The 21,510-nt window shown below is 34.7% G+C and overlaps 1 protein-coding gene across 17 annotated transcripts in view; it reads left to right on the forward strand.

Moving 5' to 3' along the window:
• Positions 1-21,510, forward strand: part of gripap1 (GRIP1 associated protein 1) — a 99,349-nt gene that overhangs the window by 53,423 nt on the left and 24,416 nt on the right. For 16 of the 17 annotated variants that reach the window (XM_087263921.2, XM_087263929.2, XM_087263916.2 and 13 more), the window contains 3 exon segments: positions 5,411-5,544; positions 8,668-8,784; positions 11,068-11,161. In XM_087263921.2, the coding sequence (XP_087120047.1) occupies positions 5,411-5,544; positions 8,668-8,784; positions 11,068-11,161 (345 nt within the window). 17 annotated transcript variants of the gene reach the window in all.

Raw genomic sequence — 21,510 nt, forward strand, 5'->3', positions numbered from 1 at the left:
TATAAAATGCGATAAGTTCTGCAGTCACTGTTTCATCACACACGGGTGCCGTGAATAAAAAATTTAAAGCAGGTAAGTAAATATGTGGCGCTGTTCATAAATAAGGCAGCAGATGAATACGGCTCCGCCCCCCACTGCAAATCGCTACAAATGAGACGGCTTTAAAGCGCGTACTTACCACCTGAAGTGAATTATAAAGAGCCTGTCCGCTTTTTGTTCTTGCATCAGGTTCCAGTGGGATGTTGAGCAGTTCACTTTCCTGCATCGGCTCATTGGCTATAAATAGTTTCCAAGAAGGCAAATTGCATTTAACGTAGGTTTTCTTTCACATTACAGTGGTATTATTTCATATCAGAGGTTTTTGGCTACATTCGAGTATGTAACACTCACTTTTCACAATCTGATAAATTACACTCTCTCTGTCTGGATTTTATTTTTATTTTAACCTGAGATGCAGGAAATTAGATGAATGGTTTGAGTTTTCATTCGGATAACTAGATAAATGTTTCTTTTTCTTTTCAATACATTTAACTTGTGAATGTAAAAATGTAATTACAACATGATTCACATAACATTCTCTTTACAAAAAGATTGTAGAAAGTAAAGATTGCATTGTTATGCTATTGATTAAAGTCATGTTTGTTGAAGAAACACTGGAAGAACTAGTTGATCCACCAATACAAGCATCAAACCAGTTGGACTTTTCTGCTGGTGTCTTTTTACTTATTATATGATTCATTATAAGTGCTTATGGTTGTTTATTAGGTGTATGAGTGCACAATTATTTCCTAGATGCAAGCAGAAAGTTTGTACAGTTTTTCCACACATGTTTCTTGGATGCGTGCAAGCAAATAGTCTGTATGTATCCCTGATAATTTCATATTTCATAAATGCAAGTGTTCATATGTATAATAAAGATGCAAAAAAAAAAATCTAAAATTTAAAGGCAAATAAGGCACAAACTAGTCACAAACATTATCTTTTACATGCTACTCAAAACCTTTATTTTGTTATATGACAAATGAAATACAGGGTTGTACAAGTAAAACATACACATATATAACAGATTGCATTTGAATCTCATGTATTAAACATTTATAAAACAAAAACAAAGGTCTAATGTTAAAGGAATTTAATTTGCACAATTCAAATCCTCTTATTTCACCGCATTTTGTGTTTTTCAGTGTAAAAAAACACATTCTATTTCAATAAACCTTTAGGACTAGTGATATACTAGCTGACAAAAGTCTTGTCATCAATCTCAGCTGTAAGAGCAACAAATAATAACCTGATTTCTAGTTGATCATCTGGAAAAGTGGCAGAAGGTAGATTTTTCTGATGATCATCTGTTGAACTGCATCCCAATCATCACAAATACTGCAGAAGACCTATTGGAACCAGTATGGACCCAAGATTCACACAAAAATCAGTCAAGTTTGGTGAAGGAAAAATCATGGATTGGGGTTACATTCAGTATGGGGGCATGCGAGAGATCTGCAGAGTGGATGGCAACATAAAAGCCTGAGGTATCAAGGCATGTGTTCTAACCATTACATTACAAACCACAGGAGAGGGCAAATTCTTCAGCAGGATAGCGCTCCTTCTCATACTTCAGCTTCCACATCAAAGTTCCTGAAAGCAAAGAAGGTTAAGATGCTTCAGGATTGACCAGCCCAGTCACCAGACATAAACATTATTGAGTATGTTTGGGGTAACATGGATGAGGCGTTGAAGATGAATACTACGAGTCCTGCAAGAACGGCTTTCTTTGCCATTCCATATGACTTTATTAAATTTATTTGAGTCATTGCAGAGATGTATGAATGGAGTCCTCCAAGCTCATGTGAGTCAGACACAATATTAATTCTTTCTCCACTTCACCATGATTTTATGTTCTATACTGTACATTATTTTTGTGAAATGACAAGACTTTTGTCTAAACAAAGTCAGACCTTACTGTCCTAATTAAATAATTAATGATCAAGGCATGACTATATTTTATTCTAGTAAAATAAGCATAATCTAGAGGCCTTTGCCTTTCATATAAGCCACTTCTGATACCAAATTAACTAGAAGTCAAGTTATTATTTGCTGTTCCTAAAACTTGGGTCAGTGGCAAGACTTTTGTCAGGTAGTGTTCTAAATGCAAACTTTAAAAGTCAGAATTAGTGTCAATCTGGCTTACCCCATGCACAATACCTTCACCCTATCCAGGTGATAATCCTTTTTATTAAAATTTTTACAAAATTTAAAAAACATATTTGGCAACTCAAAGTTTCAGTGGTCAAACAATAGCTCAAAGTCCTAGTTTCTCCACCTGATCAAAATAAGACATTTATTGGTTTGTTCCTTAAAAACTTTAGCTCCTGTGGGGATGGACCCCACACACACAACAAGGAGGGCGAGTAGGGTGCTGTAAATAATTGATGGAGCCCCTCTAAAAATGTGCTACAGATCCTTGCATACGTGCATTTGCTCTCTGTAGATTGTTGGCAGTGCCTGGGCACTCCTCTTTTGAGCCATTTATAATTTAAGCTACACTAAATGTTTAATGGTTGCTCTACAGAAAGTTTAGAATCAGACATTTTAAAGTAGGGAGCTTAATCTTTGTCAGATGGCCAAAAGGGTCTGAAAGTGTCCACACACACACACATAAACACGCACGCAAATAGAGTTTCCGCATGTATTTTGGTTTACTTGCCCAATCTGTGGGGAAATAGAGGTAACAGCTTGGCACTGAATTCTGTTTGATCAAAGAAGCCATTGTTGTATCCATTTATGATTTTCTTTCTTTAAAAGTAGTATCTGCAACTCTCTTCTAATGCCAATATCAATATATGTATACATTCTAAGGCCCTGTTTACACTAATACACAAATTTTAGTCTTAAAGCGGCGTTTTAGAATGAAAATGATCCACACCGGTGTTTCACGTAGCAATTCTGAAAAGATTTCCGTCCAAACTATACTGCTAAAAACCCACATCACTTGACCACACACACACACACACACACACACACACACACACACACACACACACACTCACTCATGCACTGCAGCATACACACACACGACTGACCCCAGGTGGCAGACAGTTCATCTAGGATGTACCACTGGACCCTCATCTCAATTTAGTTATTAAACTTGATATTTTATTAATCTTGTCTATATACAACAACTCTTCGGTCTTTTGAATCTATTACTTGTTCTCAGGTAACGCATTTAGCAAATATAAGATAATATAATAATTTATTTAACCACATACACTGATTCTGCACGTTTGACTGATTGCTTTCCTTTGTTTCGTATATTGTATAAACTTATTGTATATTGTTATATGTTATACTTTCATTATGGCCATTATTGATTATTAAAACCGATATTTAGCATAAGAGAGGCTATGTTTCATATTTTCGCTGAAAATGAAAGGAGGCAGTAATATTAGGCTCCGTTTTGTTATAAATATGCATACAGTGAACATTTGGTGTCAGTTAAGTCACAATGAAAATAGGCAGTTCCTTATATCATGTTTTCTTAATATTGCTAAGATGGTGAAGCAACGTGGCCAGCATAATGTGTGAATGACATTATAAGTAGGCCTACAGACGTGTCCTCAGGAGTTTGTTTTCCATATCAAACTTGCGAAGTCTAAATTTACAAGAAGAGGATGCAAGACTCGACTTTGTTTACTTGATATTGAGTGAAAAGCCCCAATCAGATAGTTGAATGTCTCCAGCCCCGCCTCTCTTTTCAGATGTCTCCGTTTTCCCCCATCCACACTAACACGGAGCAGCAGTGTTTTAAATGAAATCGGCCTCTTTAGTGTTTTCAAAACGCTCCATTTTCGGGAATTGAAAATGCAGTGGTATTGCGGACAGAAGCCTTTAAATTGCAAAACTTATGCATTTTAAAACTAAAATCTATTAGTGTAAACGAGGCGTAGGACATCATTCTAACTGAAATTTAAAATTACAGACGTGAAAACGTGTCGTTTTTCAGTTAAAGTCACAATTTTTACTTGGCAAGGTGGCAAGGGTCTTATTGTAAAGTCTGTGATTTAACCTCTGTATATAAACATTTTTAGGCTGTACTCAGTACCAGAGTAAATGTGTGACCTTTTTGTTTGTGTCAGGCTATACTATAAAAAGTAGAGCAAAGTAGAGCACTTTTATTCTCCCCAATCAGCAGTGTCCAAACCAGCTGTGGTTAACACCCACTTTTGTCACATTTTAAAAACAGTTTGCAGCATTGATAAACCAACTCAAAGTTTAGGTTGACTTGACTTTAGGTTGACTGTATTTGTCTTGGTTGACTGTATTTGTTATATATGATCGATTCTTTGTTTCCCCTGAGTTTTATTCTGCTTATTGAAGACTCTGTAAAGGTATCAGAGAACTATTCCATACAGTCATCATGTCATTAATACACCTATGAATCCTTATATTGCACTCTATAAGCAGCTTATTAGTCTTTGGAACATAGTTCATTCACTATACAGTTGAAGTCAGAATTATTAGCTGTTTATTTTTTCCCCAATTTCTGTTTAACGGAGAGAAGACTTTTTTTCAACACATTTCTAAACATAATAGTTTTAATAACTGATTTCTTTTATCTTTGCCATGATGACAGTAAATAATATTTGACTAGATATTTTTCAAGACACTTCTATACAGCTTAAAGTGACATTTAAAGGCTTAACTAGTTTAATTAGGTTAACTAGGCAGGTTAGGATAATTAGGCAAGTTATTGTATAACAATGGTTTGCTCTGAAGACTATCGAAAAAAAAGATAGCCTAAAGGGGCAAATAATATTGACCTTAAAATGTTTTAAAAAAATTAAAAACAGCTTTTATTCTAGCCAAAATAAAACAAATAGGACTTTATCCAAAAGAAAAAATATTATCAGACATACTTTGAAAATTTCCTTGCTCTGTTAAACATCATTTAGGAAATATTTAAAAAATAAACAAAAAATCAAAAGGGGGCTAATAATTCTGACTTTAAGTGTGGTTAGTCCCTTATTAATGTGGAATCGCCACAATGGAATGAACCATCAACTCTTCCGTCATGAGCTTTACGCAGCGGATATCCTTCTAGCCGCAACCCAGTACTGGGGAAAAACTGGCTTCTTTTTGAAAATATCTACACGAAGCATATTGCATTTATTTTGGCATATACCATTAGTTATTATTCTGTACTACGAGATACTACGAATTTGCTTCTCGAAAATAACTACATCAGTAAATTCAACAGTTTATAAGTTATTACAAAAGTCAGTGTCCCTGTGGTGAAAATGAAAGGAGTTCAAAAAAACCCTGCTGCTATCTAACCATTATCCAGCTCACCTGCAGCGTTACGTCCTGTATTCTTTTTTAATGTATTCCTGTTTCTTCATAATGTGTGTGTTTGCAGGTCTGGAGGAGCTGGTTTTGTCAGAGATCAGTTCTCCGAGTCGAACGCAGCAGACAGGCGACAGCAGCAGCGTTTCCTCCTTCAGCTACAGAGATATCATGAAAGACGGGGCTTCGGCTCCCAGCACCAATAAGGTAAATCCAGCCGCCCACTGGGGGCCAATGACCCTCGCAAAAACTCTTTCTACGCTTGACGCTTTCTTTTTGCTGCAGCTCCCAAGAGCATTTGAGTCCTCTCCAAGCTATTAATATACCCCAGGATCCCATAAATATACTGTGCCTGTGAATAAACAGGGGAGAAAAGCATGGTTGTCGTGACATGCTGGAACTATCTTAAGGGACATGAGTGTGGGTTAGGGAAGAAAATCAGAAACTTTAAAGGGATAGTTCATGCAAAAATGAAAATTCTGTCAAGTTTAATCTTTACGAGTTTCTTTCTTTTTTAGAAGATATTTTGAAAAATGTTCAACTGTTACCTGTAACCATTGACTTCTATAGTATTTTTTATTAGATTTTTAACAAATTCAAATTATCTTCATTTTTGTTCAACAGACTGATAAATCTGTCATCATTTACTGTGCTTTTCAGTTTATTTCTTCAGAAGAAGATATTAAAAATAAATTCTGGAAACCTACTGTATAGCCACTCACTGCCATAGTATTTGTTTTTTCCTACTGTGGAAGTCAATAGTTACAAGTTTCTAATGTTTTTCAAAATGTTAGATTTTTGAAAAATCTGTCTTCATTTATCTTTGAGTTTCTTTCTTCTTCAGAAGATATTTAGAAAAATTCTGCAAACCTGTATCTATTCACTTTCATAGTATTTGTTTTTCCTACTAAGGAAGTCAATGGTTACAGGTTTCTATAATTTTTCTAAATATGTTTTTTGTTCTACAGAAGAAAGAAACTTAAAAGGGGTAGTTTACCTAAAAATGTAAATTCTGTGAAAATTTGCCTTTGAGTTTCTTTCTTCTTATTCAAAAGATTTTTTTTGTTGTTTAATCTAGTGTTTTTTTCTTACTATGGAAGCCAATGGTTAGAGATTTATTCATTTTTAATAATAAAACATTTTTCAAATTTTTTTAAATTTTGTTCTACAAAATGAAAAATCTTTCATTTACCTTTAAGGTTTTTTTTTTTATTCAGAAGATATTTTGAAAAATGTTGAAAGCCTGTAACCACTGTCAATAATTACAGGTTTCTAACTTTAAAAAAAAAAAAGAAACTTTAAAGGGACAGTTCACCCCAAAATGAAAATTATGCCCTTATTTGCCTTTATAAGTTTTGTTCTTTTTATTCAGAAGATATTTAAAAATGTTTAAACCTGTAACCATTGACTTTTTTAGTATTTGTTTTTCCTACTATGCAAGTCAATTGTTACACGTTTTTAAAATTTTTCAAAATATCTTCTTTTTTTTGGTCTACAGAATGAAAAATTTGTTATCCTTTACCTTTATGGGTTTCTTTGTATTCAGAAGGTATTTTGAAAAATGTCAAAAGTCTCTAACCATTGGCTCCCATAGAAGAAAAAAAAGATACTATGGAAGTCAATGGTTACAGGTTTTTAACATTTTTTCAAAATTCTTCAATCAAAAAAGAAGATAAGAAACTTTATTGTTCACCCAAAAATGAAAATACTGTTATACCTTTATGAGTTTTTCTTTCGTTCTTATTCAGAAGCTGTTTTGAAAAATGCTGGAAGCCTGTAACCATTGACTTTAATAGTATTTGTTTTTTCTTAACATTTTTAAAAACATCTTCTTAATTTATTTACAAAAGAAAGAAATTAAAAAAGGTTTGAATCCACTTGATGGTGAGTACATAGTATGTTTTAATTTTTAGGTGAATGATCACTTTAAGGTGTTTACTATTTTAAAATTTATGTAGTTTTATACATTGCATTCCCTACTTGCAGAACACTTTAAAAGAGCGTCATTGATAAATCATCTAGTTGACTTTCACATGCGTTTATCAAAGCACAGCATGTCAAGATGTCTGTTTTACACTGTTAGTTTTAAGCATAAAGCATATCCGTCATGCTTCAAATGTGTTTATTGAGAGTCGTCATCATCCTTTAGTGAGGGAAGATCTTTTTTTTTTTAAGCCTCAGGGAAAATGAGACTCATGGGATAGAAATAGTACACACAGGAGTCTTCGGGATGAGCCGACCTTCATTTGATTAGATTGTTTTCAGCTCCTTGAAACCAACTGAAGGACAGAATAGAAGGTGGCTGTAATTTTCCGTATGACTCTCATCCCATAGTTGGTTAATGGGGAAATGATTGATAGGATGTCTTTATGAAAAGACATTAAATAGTTTAAACAAATCGGGTTTGATTGTTAAATAATTGCAAATAGTTTTTAAAGTTTTAGTTGTGCTTTGTGTGCTTTTTATTTACATTTAATATTTTATTTTAAATTCAGTATATGATTGAATATTTAATAACTTTATATTTTATGATTTCAATTTCTATTTAGTTTTTTTTTTTATTTCAGTTTCATTTATTTGTCATTTTAGTGCTTTATCTTAAATCTAAAACATTTGTTTTGTTTCAATTACCAAAAATGTTTTTCATTTTAGTGCAAAACATTAGTGCTAATTTTATGTATTCTGTGAAACATTCACCCATTAATTATCTATCAGCTTAGTCTCTTATTTATCAGGGGTTGCCACAGCAGAATGAACCACCAACTTATTCAGCATATGTTTTATGCAGCAGATGCCCTCATTTTTGGGGTATACTGTCCCTTTAATTCTGTAGCCGAAACACTCATCGTAATCATCTTATACTATAGTTGTATAAGATTTTATTTGATTTATATATTTATATATATTTATATATATTTATTTATTTATTTTTTAAACAATTACTTAATTTATCACGGCTCGAAATTGTCCATAGTGAATGTGTGTGAATGAGAGTTTATGGGTGTTTTCCAGTGATGGGTTGCAGCTGGAATAGCATACCTTGCGTAAAAAAGTTGCTGGATAAGTTGGTGGTTTATTCTGCTGTGGCAACCCTGATTAATAAAGGGACTAAGCTGAAAATAAAATGAATAAATGAATGTATTATTAGTGACATTTTGATTTTGGGCTATGCTGTCCCTTCAATTGCGTTGAAACACTCATCTTAGTCATCATATAGTAGTAACACACTAATAATAGTTATTCAATTTTTAGTTAGATTATCACTTTTTTTAAGCAATGAGTTTATATTATTTTTTTAATTAATGATTATTATTTTTTCTCTTTCAACAGTCAAACACCAGCAGCCCTCAGTCTCAACGGCCAGCTGACCTTTCAGACGATGAGGTTAGTGAGCTCTTCCAGAGGCTTGCTGAGGTCCAGCAGGAGAAGTGGATGCTGGAGGAGAAGGTACAGTATGAGCGTTGAATCAATCCCTGCAGTCTCGGGTTACTAGCAAAACTTTAACTCTGCAGGAGAAGCCCAGGTTTGCAGCACTGCAGCAAGCTTTTTCCAGAGGGGCTTATAAGTGCTGAACTGTGTCTTCACATCATCAAATATGCATGCAGGCATCGATGTTTTCCCATTTGAATCGATCGGTTTTGGTTAGTGACTATTTGAATGGAAATATGTAGTTAGGCCTTTGACAAGTGTAAACCCTTTCTTAGTCAAACAGACGTGATACCTCAAGGTCAAACTCATGGTTTCTTAAAGCAGCTCAATTTAACAATGGTTATTAATTATTAGGAAGTATATATTAGGAAGTATTATTTTTCAGATACGAGATTGAATTTACATTAGTTTGCTGAAATTCACTGGTAAGCAATTCTGTTAAATGATAATCATGCTAATATAATTAAGTGATGCTGTTATAAATTTAAATACAACATAATGTATATTTTGTATGGTTATGTTGATTATTCTTTGCTTTATATGTGTAAATTGATATGAATGCAGTGTTAGGAAAGTATTTTTTAAAGCAAACAATCATATTCATCAACAGTTAATTAAATTGATTAAAAGTGATGTAAAGACATATATAATTATTTTTAATTATTATAAGCTAAGGGTTAGGGGTTAGGGTTTCCTTAAACAGCATAGTTCAATAATGTTTTTTTTTTATGTGAAATATTTTTTTTCATATATGAGACTGAATTAAAATTAGTTTGCAGATTTTCATTGGTAAGCAATCCTGTGAGATGAACATCTAATGAATGCTAATGATGTCAAGTGCTCCTGTTATAAATTTAAATACAGCAATGTATATTTTGTATGTTATGTTGATATGTAATGTACATTTTTTTGCTTTATGTAAATTGATATGAACGCAACATTTTTTTAATAGCAAATCATCATGTTATTCATCAACAATTAATTAAATTGATTAAAAGACAGTAAAGACATTTATAATTTTAGTGTGGTTTCATTTTAGAATAAATTGAAATTTTTAGTTAAATTTTTAATTTTGAACTATTATACATTTAATAATGCTGAAATGTATTGTTTTTGCAAATTTCATTAATAATTTTTTTGTTTTAAGGATTTTAAATGGCAACAAACATTCAATTAATTAAAATTAAAACATTAAATTCTTTAAATATTTTTGTAAAAGTAATTAATAAATAAAAATAAAATGAATTAATTAAAATTAATAAAAATACATTATATAATACAAATTTATTGCTTTTAAACAGGTTTGTATATTTGTCCTTTGATTTACAGCAGGGGTTTTAAACTCACGGGCCCTCGCCTTAATTTGAAAGTTTAATGTCAGTGTGTGCTGTGAGTTTGATACGTATGGCACTTAACGTGTGTGTGTGCGCGTGCGCATGTGTGTGTGTGTGTGTGAGAGCAGGTGCGTGCTTGCACATGACGTTAACAATCTTTTTAACCAATCCTCTTATGTTTACATTCACTCTAATTGGTTGGTGATTGTTGTTTCGTGCACAGTGAGCAGCGAAAATAAATAATGGCCTAGTGGCCTACCTAAATAATATCTGTATTTTCAAAATAGCAAAGAGGCAATCAAGCATATTTCGTTTAATTAAAACCATGAGTAAATCTGATAATAAGGCTGATCAAAAGAGATCTAAAGATTATAAAAAACAACAACTTGTATTTGGTTTTATATGTAAAACTACCCCAAATGAAATGCATCATCGGTCGAGTTAATAATGTGAAATGTATTGATAATAAAACCTGGTGAATATTTTCACCAGGTATATACATATCATTTTAAATTACAACAAAATTGCATTTTACATCTTATAACATTTAAACCCCATAAACCTGAACACAAGATCGAAATTATTAAATTAAATTATTTTTCTTAAGTTTTGTGAAAAAGATGAAATCCTTTAACCATAATTAAATAGAAGTTCTTAATAAATGAAAAGATAAATGTTTAAAATATTATAAAAAAAACTGCAACATTTATTTGGTCTTATAGATAAAATTACCCAATTTTAAGTGCATAATCTATTTAAGAACCATTTTGATATTTATTAATAATAAAACCTGTTAAATATCATGGGATATTGACTAAAGGTGAAAAGCATTTTCGAAAGCTATCTTTATCTGGCAGTGATTGCACTATCCTTACCTGTGTGTCTCCATATCAGGTTTATCAGGCGTTTGTGTGGCCGTGGTGTGTGGCAGTTTATTGCAGATTGTATCTCTGTGTCGTCTGTTCAGGTGAAACACTTGGAGGTCAGCTGCGCTTCAATGGCCGATGACATCTGTAAAAAAAGCGCCATTATTGAGACGTACGTCATGGACAGCCGGAGAGGTAAAGCAGCTTTTCTCCATCCCTCTTTTGTCATTGTTCGCAGCCTCTTGTTTTTCTGAAGGGTTTACAGATGAGGTCAGGTGATAGCTGATACCCATCATGCTTTTATTCTAAGGAAAAGCGACAGCTGAAGTGTATCAGACATAAGCTTGTCACTTTGTTGTGTCTGCAGATACAAGGGCTATTTAGACTGATACAGAGAAAATTGCATAACATTTTTTTAATACTATTTTTAGATCTGCGCTTGTACTTGCGTAATCTGCCACTAAATGTTTTAGCGATACTATTTATAATGCTGCTATTTTGGTGCTACAGTACAGTCCGGCATCTTCCAAAAAGCACTTTGCGACTGGAAATAATATTTAATAATAAATGGGAGGAAGGTTTTGTTTTAGTCCTCTGATTACAATTAAAGGTGCTGTGTGTAAGTTTTTGACTCTTCTAAAGCATAAGAATATCATGATATGTTTGCAGATATTTAAGAAAAATGCTAAGTGAACATTCTTGTTTATCTGAAAAACAGTGCTGAAGTCAGATATTCTGCTTTGAAAATGTGTGTTACATGCCAGAACATCTGTCTTTGTTTTGGTCATTAAACTTACCCAATGCCAGTTTAGCCAATTCAATTTCAGCCTCTTGGGTTGCCTTGTTGAAAAACAGCGTATTTCATTCATTCAGTCATGATGGCTCTCAAAGCATGTGTCCATGACTGAAATGCGACCTCCGGTGGACAGTAACAAACTCTGAAATAAGACACAGATTCAGAGCTCCACAAGAGGTGGTTATTAATTAGCAAATAATATAAATGTTGCAAACGTAAACATTAGGTGAGCAGGTTACATTGTAACCCCATGTCCTAACAACACGCTATGTGATGAGTTACGCAGTGATAAGCAATTTTTAATGTTTGCACCAGGCTAAATTTAATTACAGCCATTCTTTAGTGCACTCATTGCACTCCAACGAAATGGTAAGGTTCATAAGCTAATTAATACATATTAAACCTCTTTAAAATTATTAAATGTACATGCTGAATCACTTATATGTGTTGGCTTGCACTGAGTCACAGTTCTAAAGTGCAATTTCTAACCGTTTATTCTATTTTCAAGATCTGAGGTGAGCTATCTACTGCTGCTTTTAGAAGTATGGCAATAGAAATCGAAGCCATTTCTAAAATATAAATTTCAGGTGTTGGTTAGAACAAAACTTTGGTTAATATGGAAAATATTTTTCTCTCGCATGCTGTTACTTGTATTTAGAATACGATTTAAATCAGCCTTTAGGCTTGACAGTCAGGCACACTGCTATTGGTGTCGTCAATCTGGCAACCTGCACTTGCGTTTGTTTTGAGTCAGGTATGCATTACCTAGTTCAACTACTGGGTGTCAAACTTACATACTGCATCTTTAAATAATGCCTCATCTATATGTCTGTAATTTGTTAAAGGGGAGCTTTTATGCTAAATCAGTTTTTAAGGGGTTTAAACAAAGTTGTGTGCCAGCAGTCTGTAAATATAACCAGCTCCTATTGGCGTAAATTTATTCATTTTATATTTTTATAATCACAAACATCAAAACTGCCTGCAGAAATACTTTGATTGACATTCTTGCTTTGTATGTGTCAGCAGAGGTAGGAAGCCCTGCCCATTAGTGACAATTTCTCCCTCATAAGCGTTCTCCCTCATTGTTTTTGAATCTGCCACTATGCTGACACAGAGGCATTTGTAGCGAAGCCTTTCGAAAAGAGTTCACAATCTCATTTGAATTTAAAGCCACAGTCACCAAAATGGCAGTTTTAAAAAGGTATAAAACATTATCATAATGTTTTATATCATAAATAAAAAAAGGGGCATAATAGGTTCCTTTGACTCACTTTTGTGCAGTTTGCTTTGCTCATTTATAAAATTATTTGGCATTTCATTTATAAATGTGTCTTGGTGAGGATTTTGTTCATTTGTATTCATGAATAATGAGTGTTTAATTGAGTTCTGCCAGTAACAAAATGGGGAAGCGTATGATTTGGATAAAATAAATAACATTTTGGATGATAATTCACAACAAATATCAGGGTTGGTACGATGCTGGAAATCGCTTAAAATGCTTGAATTTCAATCTGGTGTTTTCGAGGTTTGAAAAGTGGAGAAAAGTGAATTAAAACTGCTTGAAAATATAATTGTTTTGCTTTCATAGTAAAACATCTTGCTTAATAGGTGATATTTATTCACTTTTTAACAAAAAAAAAAAAAAAATTTATATATATATATATATATATGTGTGTGTGTGTGTGTATGTATGTGTGTATATATATATATATATATATATATATATATATATATATATATATATATATATATATATACACACACACACACACATACATATATATCTGCTTTTGCCTAAAACTACAATTCTAGGGTCTGGTCTTGTGTGTAGCATGATATGCTTGTCTTTTTTTTAAATTACAATATTAAAATAAATATAAATTTAAGATGAGAAATGCGTGAAACAAACATTAAAGATGGAATAATGACAGTAAATCAGAAATGTTCCTTAGAATACTATACTTACTTACACTATACTATGCCTATACTACACTATAGAATATTGTACAATTAATACAATGCCATAAATTATGCTGTATATGAATGTAAATGTGTAATGGATAAGGTTAAAAGTGCTTAAATTTGACTTTAGAAGAGGTGTAAGAATTTACTCTATTGTTTATTATTTATTTTAATATTTAAAATATTTGTAATATTGTAATATTTGTAATTTCATTTGTTACATTTGAGTCATTTTTAGTGCATCAACAAAGAAAATGTTTAATTTTGATGTATCAGTATGAGTTTCAGTCTTCTAATGTTTAGATTTCATTTGATTTCATCTTGTGTGCAGTTAACAAAACTTATTTTGATCATAGATGTAGTTTCTGAAAGGGTTGGCAGTACTATCTGTCTTTTTCTTTGGTTTTTGTGCAACTGAGAGACAGTTCAAAGTCATTTTCTGTGCTAATCAATGTTTATGTTAGAAGAGCTTTGAAAGACTTGTCTTTGAACTTGTATTGGATCCCGCAGTGTTTCTTTAAAATTTTCTTTATTTGTCTTTATTGATATATTGCTCAGAAAGTTCTCTTTAAACTCTGTGAACTCTCTCTAGCACTGTTTCTTTGAGAGATTCCTGTAAAAGTCACTTTTCCAGTGGACTGAATACACTCCTGACACTCGGTGACCCTTTTTTAGAATTTAGAAACAATGTGGAGCAGCTTTTTGACAGCTGGTTGGTTTGCTTGTGTGCATGCAAACAGTCAAACTCGATAATATTGGCAGAGCTTGTCTCATAAAAGTTTGGTATAAAGCACTGGATTTCTGCACTCACACAACGATCTCGTATATATATAAAAAAAAAAAACATTTCAGTCTTGTGGGAAAATAGCACTGGAACTTTTCAGCTTTCATAAAGCCTCAGACATGAAGCCCAGCTTTAGTTCACCTGCAGAAACTCTGGATTTTTATGCAGCTATAGCATGAGTTTATCTTGATCTATATTATTGTTGTTTAACACTTTTTTGTAGTACATAATACACCCTTTTCACAAGACTGTTGTGACACAATGGTCGCATCTTAATATTTAGATTTTTAAAAAACGTATGAACGTATTCATGTATGTGTTATATTATCTTACAAAATATTATATCAACTTACAAAAATTTAATTACCGCTTATGGGAGGCTTTCTAATGCAGTGTCTATGCGCAGGGCTGTAAGTTTGATGGGGTTCTTTCCTCTGGCTGCTGTTATCAGTCTTACACATTTTTTTTTTGCCTTTTTCTGGAAGTCCTTAGAGCACAATTGTGGAGTTTTTTTCTTTTATTATTTCAGCAAAAAGTATTGAAAAAAAAAAAATTTGTACTCTCTCATTCACTGCGCTCTACGTTTACCCAACTGTGATGCCCACCGCTACTGAGAAACCTGGTATTGTGAAAAGGGTCCATACGGATGCGCTACAGTATATTGAGAATAATTATCAATATTGCTATTTATAGTAATAATATGCAATAATAATAATATGCAATAATAATATATCACAGATAGGTGCTATAACTACAATTTATTCATGTCATGCATGGTTATTTATGCTATCCTAAAAGAATTGACCAATTAAATTGGACTTTACTATCTTTATACCCACCTCCCATGTTGGTGTTGTTATGCTATTGGCTATAGCGGGTTACTGTCCAAAGGTGAACCCAGAGCCATAGAGAGAGAGAGATTTGCAACAACTCAATTAACTCCAATTGAATGTTTTATCAACAACAATCGCACCTTGTGGAGCCTATAAAAGAGTTCCTCAATGTTATTACTTACTGCTGAAATCAGCTGGTAAGAACTTTTTCAAAAATAAGATTGTGGATATTTTTTTATGTTGTCTAACATTATTTAATTAACTGCAAAGCACTTCCTGGAACTTGAGTCTACATGAATCATGTGACGAAAAAACATTTTGAACTTCAGTTGTCGCAAAACTGAGGCCTGGTCTCTTTTTTCCTTCACTTTCGTCAATTGGTAAAGTTTGTTCCTCACCACTGTCGCCAACTGACTTGCTTGGTAAGAGACTTGTGAAGCTGCACATCGATGGATGTGTTCTTTAGTGTTTGGACTATCTGCAGTGAAAATTAAACCACACTGAACTGAACTAAACTAAACTGGACTTCAACTCTGAAAACTGGACTGATGCAATTTTAATTTAGTTGAACTTCTGTGTTAAGCTGCTTTGACACAATCTACATTGTAAAAGCCCTATAGAAATAAACATGAAATTGAATTGAATTGTAATCTAAACTAGACAATTTGCTACTTGACAGTTTTTTTTTTTTTTTTTTTTTTTTGGTTTTTTTTTTTTTGGGCCTGAGTCTTTATAAGGTAAGAAAAATGTCTGTCACCTGCTTGTTTTAGCATGATCATTCAGTTTATAAATAAAAATAGCATTTTGTTGGCAGGAACACTGATACTACTATAGACAAGTTATTATTAGGGATTATAGATAGCGAAATTTAGTGGGGGGTTTTATTGGGACGGTAAAACACAAACAAGGCTATGAATGTATTAAATCATATGCTTGTTTGTTGTAAACATTCATAATAATGACAAAAAAAATACTAATTTGTGCATCTTCTTACTTCTTACTTGCCGTTGTAGATGGTGTATTTTGGGAAATTTTCTTACCCCTTGGTTTCAAGTGTGTTCCTGAAAAATCTCAAAAATCTCTTAGCTCTACACCTTTAAGCTAAAGAGAATTGCTATACCCCTACCCCTTCACGTGAATGCGCAAAACTAGGTGAACTGCTAAGGGATAGAATTGGGATTGGGCCTTAATGCAGTTTTGTACATGCACTAATGCATTTAAAACATCTTACCAGTGAAGTTTTACTAAGATAGATTGGCACAGTCTTAATTGAGCCGCTCGTCCATCCCTGTTTCTGATTGGATAAATACATGCAGATCGTTTACATAAGTTCTGCATTTGCTTTTCTGCATCATGCAGTGTCTTTGGGGTAATTATAGAGACTGTGATTTGGGAGTTTTTGCCTCATTTAAAGCACGGCTTCTCTTGTGTTTCCCTGAGAACAGAGTAGAGGTGATAATGTTGCATCTTCCTGTCTTTGCCCCCCGTGTGTTCTCCTGTTTTAATTTCATGACTGACTGATTTAACATTTAATGGCAGGCCAGATTCCATTAAGGCTTGTGTCGTCTAATTGTAAATATTGTGCTATAAAAGTTTAAGATCTCGACTCCTTTGGGGAGAGCTTACAAAACAGGCTCGTTCATGTAAAGGCAGTTTTTGCCTGTTACAGGCATGCAGTGAGGGGTGAGATTTGAGAATGTAGTGTTTTTAGTAGGAAAAATAATCGAAATGTGAAAAGAAGATGATGTTGTGGTCAGATACCAAGTTTAGGATTCATACGAGTCCCAGTGTGATCTTAAATGTGGCTTTAAGTCTTCTGTTTAATCGTATTCGCCAGGCATAGGATGGCTAGGATAGTCTTTCTGAACAGCACTGGAAACAATGCTTCATCTCTTACAATAATTGAGGGTAGACCCAGGAAAATGTAAAAATGGGGAGGTGGAGACTCCATAGAAAAATGAAGAAAGGATGCAGAAGGTAGCAGCGCTAGATGAGAGCTGACATTAGCAGGATGTAAATGATTCAGAATGCCGACATGCCTCAGTGAACCCAACACTCATCCTCAATAATGCAGCAGAAAGACTGAGCACCCCTCTTGTCTCCACTCCTCCGTCCTCTCTCTCCCCTCCCTTCTACTTTATCCTTACACTAGTGCAGCTCCCCGTAAATTCATGCCTGTGACATAACAAATGAAACAGTGCGACATTTCATCTGAGACAGAGGCTTTTGAGTCGGTAGCAGTTGCTGTTGTTTTTGCTGATGTGTTGAGGAAATGGCAAGTCTGGAAGAGCCCGCATAAGCCAGACGAATGACACCTTAGGGGTGTTGATGACCCTTGACTTACCAGAACTTTCCGCAATGCTCTTCAAAAAGAAGAGTGACATAGAAGACTGTAAAATCCTAAGACAGCTTTTCCAAAGGTTTTGCCTACTACGTTGTGCAAATCAGTCCCACAAGCATGGAAATGCCTCCGTCATGTTTCAGGACACATGGTTCGGGTAAAGTAACCCTAAGATCGTTTCGAATCTGTCAAGGCAAATGCTGAAACTGTCAACCGTTAGGCAGCAGTAGATAATTATGCATGAATGTTTGAGCCAGTAGCAGTTATTAGTGTGGCACCACCAGTGTGGCAAGTCAGGAAATGTGTGTGCCACCTTGGAGTTATTGTTGACCCTTCATTTAGCAGAACTTTCTGCAAAATTCTTTCATTTGGGAAGAAAAAAAGTATAAGATTCTGTGGATTGTTAAAGGCATTTCAGTTTTTAAAGAGTTTTGCTTCCTACTTTATTCAAATCAGTCCCACAACTAAGGATGCACCTTTGTAGCACTTTTGGCCGTGTGCTTTTAATAATGTAACCTCAAGATAATTCTCAATCCTCCAAGACAAATGCTAAACATTTGAACTGATTGCAGTTATTGTTGTTGCCAATGTGTTGATGAAAAGAAAGGTCAGGAAGTGGCTTAAGTAAGCTACGTATCTGATCCTTTACTTTCCACAATGTCTTCCCTTTCAAGAAACAGTATAGGATTCTATAAATTGTAAAAGGCACGTACGTTTTTAAAGAGTTTTGCTTGCTACATTATTCACATTAGTCCCACAACCCTAGATGCACCGTTGTAGCATATCAGGCCTTGCTCTTTTACTGATGTAACCTCAAGATAATTTTCAATCCTCCAAGACAAATGCAAAAAATTTAAACCTTCGACGTCTGATTGGAGTTTTTGTTGTTGTCAATGTGTTGAGGAAAAGAAAGGTCAGGAAGTAGCTCATGTAAGCAACGTATCTCACCCTTTACCTTCCACAACGTCTTCCCCTTCAATAAACAGTATAAGATTCTGTGAATTTGTAAAAGGAACATGCTTTTTCTTTTAAGAGTTTTAGTTGCTACATTATTCAAATCAGACCCACAACCATGGGCACACCTTTGTGGCATTTCAGGCCTTGTGCTTTTAATGATGTAACCTCAAGAAATTCTCAATCCTCCAAGACAAATACTAAAAATTTGAACCTCTGATGTTCGATTGCAGTTTTTGTTGTTGCCAATGTGCTGAGGACAAGAATTGTCAGACAGTGGCTCAAGTTAGCAACATATTTGACCCTTTACCTTTAAGAATGTCTTCCCCTTCAATGAACAGTATAAGATTCTATAGATTTGTGAAAGGCACATATGTTTTCTAAGAGTTTTAGTTGCTACATTATTCAAATCAGACCCACAACCATGGACACACCTTTGTGGCATTTCAGGCCATGTGCTTTGAAAGATGTGACCTCAGGATAATTCTTAATCCTCCACGACAAATGCAAAATATTTTAACCTCTGATTTCTGATTGCAGTTTTTGTTGTTTTACCAATGTGCTAAGGACAAGTAAGGTCAGGAAGTGGCTCAAGTAAGCTGCAAATCTTACCCTTTACCTCTTTTTCCCCTTTAAGGAACAGTAAAATCATTTTTACATTTTTACAAACTTACTTGCTACATTATTCAAGTTAGTCACGGCCATGGACAGACCTCTGTAGCATTTCAGGCCGTTTGCTTTTGGTAACGTAACCTCAAAAAAATTCTCAATTCTCCAAGACAAATGCTAAAAATATGAGCCGCTGTTTTATCCTAATGTTTGAGTCTGATTGGAGTTTTTGTTGTTGACGATGTGTTGAGGAAAAGACAAGTCAAGAAGTGGCTCAAGTAATGTACATCTCTCAGCCTTTACCTTTCACACCGTCTTCCCCTTCATGGAACACTAAGATAGTATGGGTTGTAAAAGGCACAATGGGTATCCCAATTATTTACCCTGCCACATTGTGCAAATCAGTCGTACTACCATGGAAACGCCTCTGCGGTATTTCATGCCTTAACCAGGATAATTGCATATTCCTTAAGACAAAGCTGAAAATGTCAACTGCTAAGCTGCAGTAGGCAATTATATAGGAATATTTGTTGGCGGATCTCTGCATGTGTGTTGAATGGCTTATTTGCGCAGCCTCCACTAATCAGCTATTCTGCTACATGCCGCAGTCATGTGTGCACAGCCTAAGTACTGCTGGAAGAAGTCAGCTGGGGTGAGACGCTGCTGCAGTCTGGAAACCCACTGCCGTCCTGCTTGAACTGTCTTTTAGGCCTTTACTGAAGCGTGAAGTTAGCTAACCTTTCAGTGTACTCCGGCCTCTTCCTGTTGCATCATTTAAAGGAGAAACTATCCTTATCATGTGCCCTATAGCTGTAAAACCCACTGAGATAATGTGAGTCCAGCAGAATAATTTTTCTTCCCTTTACGAGCAAATTCGGTCCACTTAAGAGCGTATTACACCACCGGGAGCAGGTGCTAATGGGCGCTTTGTTTGCCGAGGTTGCAAGAACAAATACAAGAAGAACGCACCATCGATATCCACACCGAGATCCCTCGATAGAACAGGTCACATCTGTAACTGAGAATAACACATGGTTGCAAAGAGGAGGGAACCTTGTTGTTGCAATGAAATGGCCTGTTTGCCCCCTGGCAGAGGTTTCAGTTAAGTGGTATTTCTCCAGTGAGAGGTTGCAACCGCAGCCGTGCAGGATCTGCCACTTTGACTGATTCAAGACTGCTGACTCCTGCACAGGCCTGAGGAGATTCCCAATTAGGCTTTGCAAAGATGTGACCTCCTTTCCTGTCGGGCTCTTCACATGGTAATTGCATGTGTTCTGCTGTGATCTTGAAACTTGTGTTGATGCTTTGAGGCCTAAGGAAAGACATTCTTCAAGGCTCTGGCTCTGGATGCCCTGAGTTTCCTTTAACATCACCATTATCACATTTGTTTTTCTACATGCATAAAGTGTGGGCTTTTCTCTTCTAATGCCGAGTTCAGACTTCATAATTTTAGCCCTAGTTTTGACTCGCCAAAAAGTTTTGCGAAATCGCTGACAAGTGCATGAAGTCACAGGCAAATCAGTGCTCATATGTGTGAGTTATAATCGCACAGTGTGAACTATCAATGACGGATCTGAGAGGCGTGAGAGGCGAGATTATGCTAAATCATGCCACCTGAAATGTGTAAATAACATTGGCGATTACCTACGGTCAATGAGAGAGCAGCATCCACTAGTATGGGTATCTGCAGGCTAGTGGGAGTTTGGGGGAGAAGTTAAACTTATTTTGGTTTATTTAGACCCAAGAAATGGAGGAAAAACTAGTGAAAATTTGGCAGAGGCACTCAGTCAGAATATGGTTACAGAGAACCAGTTGGTGTATCTACCAGTTTTGGTCCGGTGGGAAGCAAAAAAAAAGTAAAACATTCATTTTAAAATGATGATTTAATAAAGTTATATTACAATAAACAGTAGTCTATATCAGTGTTTCTCTACCACAATCTTAGAGGACTACCAGCACTGCATGTTTTGGATGTCTCCCTTGTCTGTCACACCCATTACAGGTTTTTCAGTCTCTGCTAATGAGCTGATGATCTAAATCAGGTGTGTTTGGTAAAGGAGACATGCAAAATGTGCAGAGCTGGTGGTCCTCCAGCAACGTGGTTAAGAAACATTGGTCTATTGGATCTTTTACACGCTAAAATAAGTAGTTGTTATATATTTATGGCTTTATTGTAATTAATTTAAATATCAGCTCTAAAATGTTCTATTATTTTTTGGGGTCTCTCAAATTTTTAATTTAGAGTTTTAAAACAAAGGCGTCAAA

The sequence above is a fragment of the Danio rerio genome, chromosome 8, assembly GCF_052040795.2.
Source record: "Danio rerio strain M-AB ecotype USA chromosome 8, GRCz13ab, whole genome shotgun sequence".
Taxonomy (NCBI): domain Eukaryota; kingdom Metazoa; phylum Chordata; class Actinopteri; order Cypriniformes; family Danionidae; genus Danio; species Danio rerio.